The 3,451-nt window shown below is 39.8% G+C and overlaps 1 protein-coding gene across 1 annotated transcript; it reads right to left on the bottom strand.

Annotated features, from left to right (window-relative positions):
• Nucleotides 1-1,020: 1,020 nt before the first annotated feature.
• Nucleotides 1,021-1,968, bottom strand: LOC102856568 (olfactory receptor 52R1-like). Its single transcript, XM_006885697.1, has one exon. It carries the CDS (start codon nucleotides 1,966-1,968, stop codon nucleotides 1,021-1,023), a length of 948 nt encoding a protein of 315 aa, XP_006885759.1.
• Between the last annotated feature and the right edge of the window lie 1,483 nt (nucleotides 1,969-3,451).

Here is a 3,451-nt window from a genome sequence, read left to right as displayed (position 1 = left end):
CTCTCCTGTGCTGTCCCTCCACTCTCCCAAGCATGATGTCCCTTTCTAAGGACCGGTCTCTCCTCACAACATGTCCAAAGTAAGTTAGACGGAGCCTCAGAATCCTTGCCTCCAAGGAGCCACCTGGTTTAACCCTTTTCAGGACAAATCTGTTTGTTTTCCTAGCAGCCCATGGTATTCTCAATACTCTTCTCCAGCACCACAGCTCAAAGGCATCAATTCTCCTTCTATCCTCCTTGGTCATTGTCCAACTCTCTGATGCATAACAAGTGATTGCAAAGACCATGGCCTGTATCAGACGCACCTTAGTCTCCAGAGAGACACCACTGCTCTTCAGCACTTTGGAGAGGTCCCTAACAGCAGACTTTCCCATGGCAATGCGCCTTTTAATTTCCTGGCTACTGGTGCCAAGAATGGAGCCAAGCAAACTAAAGCTGTGTACAATCTCAATCTCTTCACCATCCATCCTGATGCTGCCAGTTGGTCCAGTGGTGAGAATCTTTGTCTTTTTGACATTGAGCCTCAATCCATATTGTAGGCTGCAGTCCTTGACACTCTGTGGCAGGCGCTTCAGGTCCTCCTCAGTTTCAGCAAGCAGGGTTGTGTCATCCGCATAGTGCAGGAGAGGAGACCCTTAATGAGATTCATTGACACAGTACTAAGGGCAATGAGATTAGCTGTGTCAGAGTCAATGAGACTGGTTCAGGATAGGGCAGAGTTCAGAACTATTGTTCAGAGGGTTGATCTGAGTAGTGGAAAACTTGATGGTACATAATAACAACATGACAAAGAATGTAATAACTATTTTATAATCAGTAACATCTCTTAGCCCCACAAATCCTGGTATTCTGACTTCTCTCATTGTCTGCATGCCCTGAAAAATATTCTTTTTGCTTCTGGTATGTTGCTGACCTGTGGGCCACTTGTTCATGGAGATGACTTTATAATGATTTGTAATGCACCCTAGGAAACTTTCCGCATTTACGTCTCTTGATCAAAACATACTTGGAGACTTTATGCTCAGGGATCTTTACCACAGCATCCTTGGATAACTCTGTCTCGAATTTGTTTGGTCCTCACCCCATAGATGATGGGATTTAGCATAGGAGGTACCAGGAGATAGAGATTAGCTAACATTATGTGTACCACTCGGGGCACATGGCGACCAAAGCGATGTGTAAGGAAAGTGAAAAGTGCTGGGATATAAAAAGCTAATATAACACAGAGATGAGAGGCACATGTGCCAAATGCCTTGAGTCGAGCTTCACCTGAGGGTAATCTCAGTACAGCTCTCAAAATCATGACATAAGATATACTTATTATAATCATATCAAAACCAACCACAGAAAATGCCACAAAGAGTCCATAAGCACGATTTACTCTAGTGTCAGCACATACCAACTTCAGCACAGCCATGTGCTCACAGTAGGACTGGGGAATGACTTTGTTGGGACAGAAAGGCATCCTAGAGATCATGATACAGAAGGGGCTGACCCAAAGCACCCCTCTTATCAACACAGCTGCCCCCAGTTTAGCTACTACAGATGGGGTCAAGATAGTAGAGTGGCGGAGTGGAAAGCAGATCGCCACGTAGCGGTCCAAGGCCATAGCCATGAGCACCCCAGACTCCACAGAAGAAAAGGCATGGATGAAGAAGACCTGGATGAGGCAGGCATGGTATTCAATGTCATGAGCATGGAACCAGAGTATCGCCAGCATCTTAGGTTGGGTAGAGGAGGAGAGGACAAGGTCAGTAACAGCCAACATGGCCAGAAAGAGGTACATGGGTTCATGCAGGGTGTGGTCAGTTCGAATGATATGAAGAACAGTGATATTGCCAACTACAGCCACTGCATACATGGCACAGAATGGAAAAGCAATAAAAAATTGAGAATTTTCTAATCCTGGGATTCCAAGGAGTATGAAGGACACAGGATGAGAAGAGTTGTTCTCTGACGTCAGCATCATAGGATGGGCAATTTGTTAATCTTGGGAAGGTAAATTACTCTGCAAGTGTTAAAAAATCAAAGTTATTATAACTTAGAAGTGTTTTGAAATGGGCATATACATAATACATAAATTGAATAATAATAAGAATGAATAATGTTTACTTTCAACTATTTTAATAAATAAAAATTTGACAAATCAAGGAATAATCTATACTATATATATTTATCTCCTTCAAACAAGGGACCAGAGCATATGAATTTCAAATTTAATAATTTTTCTTAAGAATTGAAATTTAATTTAAGTGGGTCTACTAAGTAAAAACTATTTTGAAAAATAGTGGATCAGAAATTTTTGTCCCAGTATTTGGCCAAATTTATTAATATTTGAATTAATTTTCCTTAACTGATACAGTAATCTTTTGTCTATGTTAAACTGAACAACTAGAAGTGATATGCACAACTTAACAGAACAACTGAACTGCATACTATTCCATAGTCTCATAAAATACCATAATGGTTACCCATTATGTACAATGTTTGGATGAGTTTCCAGACTGACTTATGCTGGGAAACAGGAGTGCCATCCACATCCTAAACGAGATGCCTCTGGAAACACTACAAACTCTCTAAACTCTATAAATGTATAGAAATTATGTTAGTTATAGAACAGAGTTTAGATATTTTGTGCAAAACTTACTCTCATTCGTATTCTACTTGACACGTAACCACTGCTAAATGACACTAGTGCTGTTATATCTGGAAGAACACTTCCACTTTGTACATCACTCATTGTCAATGTGCAATATGAAGTAACCTGGGTTTGCTGTGATGCTGAACCTTGAACCATTGGGGTATCAAATACCAGAACGGTTTCCCGGTGTGGACAGTTTGGTGGAGCTCCCAGTTGTAAAACAGGTTTAGAACCAGGAGTGGCATCCACTTCCTAAACCACATGCCTCTGGAAACTCTGAACTTGGAGAAATGATGATAGTTATGGAAAGGCATTAGGTCTTTTGTTCATAGAGTTGCTATGAGTTGCACTCAATTCAACAGCAATCAACAACAACAATTTTTAATTTTATATTAATGTGCATACAAAATTTGTATACATTGTGCTTCATGCATGGACATTGTGTTTCACACACTCTTTCATTCACATTGTGTTTCATACAATTATATATATTATATATAAATATATATATTTCATCATATCTATATTGTGTTTTATAAAATTAATCCCCATTTATCTATGCCTGCTATTACTCCATCATTTCAGGTCTTCAGTTGATCTTTCCTAATACTTTACCCTCTACCTCTGCCCACCAAACTCTGTCATCCAAGGTATTTCCTCTCTCCTCTCATTCTACCCCCTGATTTTTTTTACTTTTGATACGTGTATTACACTAGTTATCCTCTGTTTTTGCAATAATGGCCATAGGTAGTATTTGTCCTCATGAAATTGCATTAATGTCTTCTTTCTTCATCCTTTCCTCTAAAAATCT

This window comes from Elephantulus edwardii, unplaced genomic scaffold (genome assembly GCF_000299155.1).
Source record: "Elephantulus edwardii isolate Elephantulus edwardi_28Jun2011 unplaced genomic scaffold, EleEdw1.0 scaffold00044, whole genome shotgun sequence".
Lineage (NCBI taxonomy): Eukaryota > Metazoa > Chordata > Mammalia > Macroscelidea > Macroscelididae > Elephantulus > Elephantulus edwardii.
This window is presented reverse-complemented; position numbering and strand designations above follow the sequence as displayed.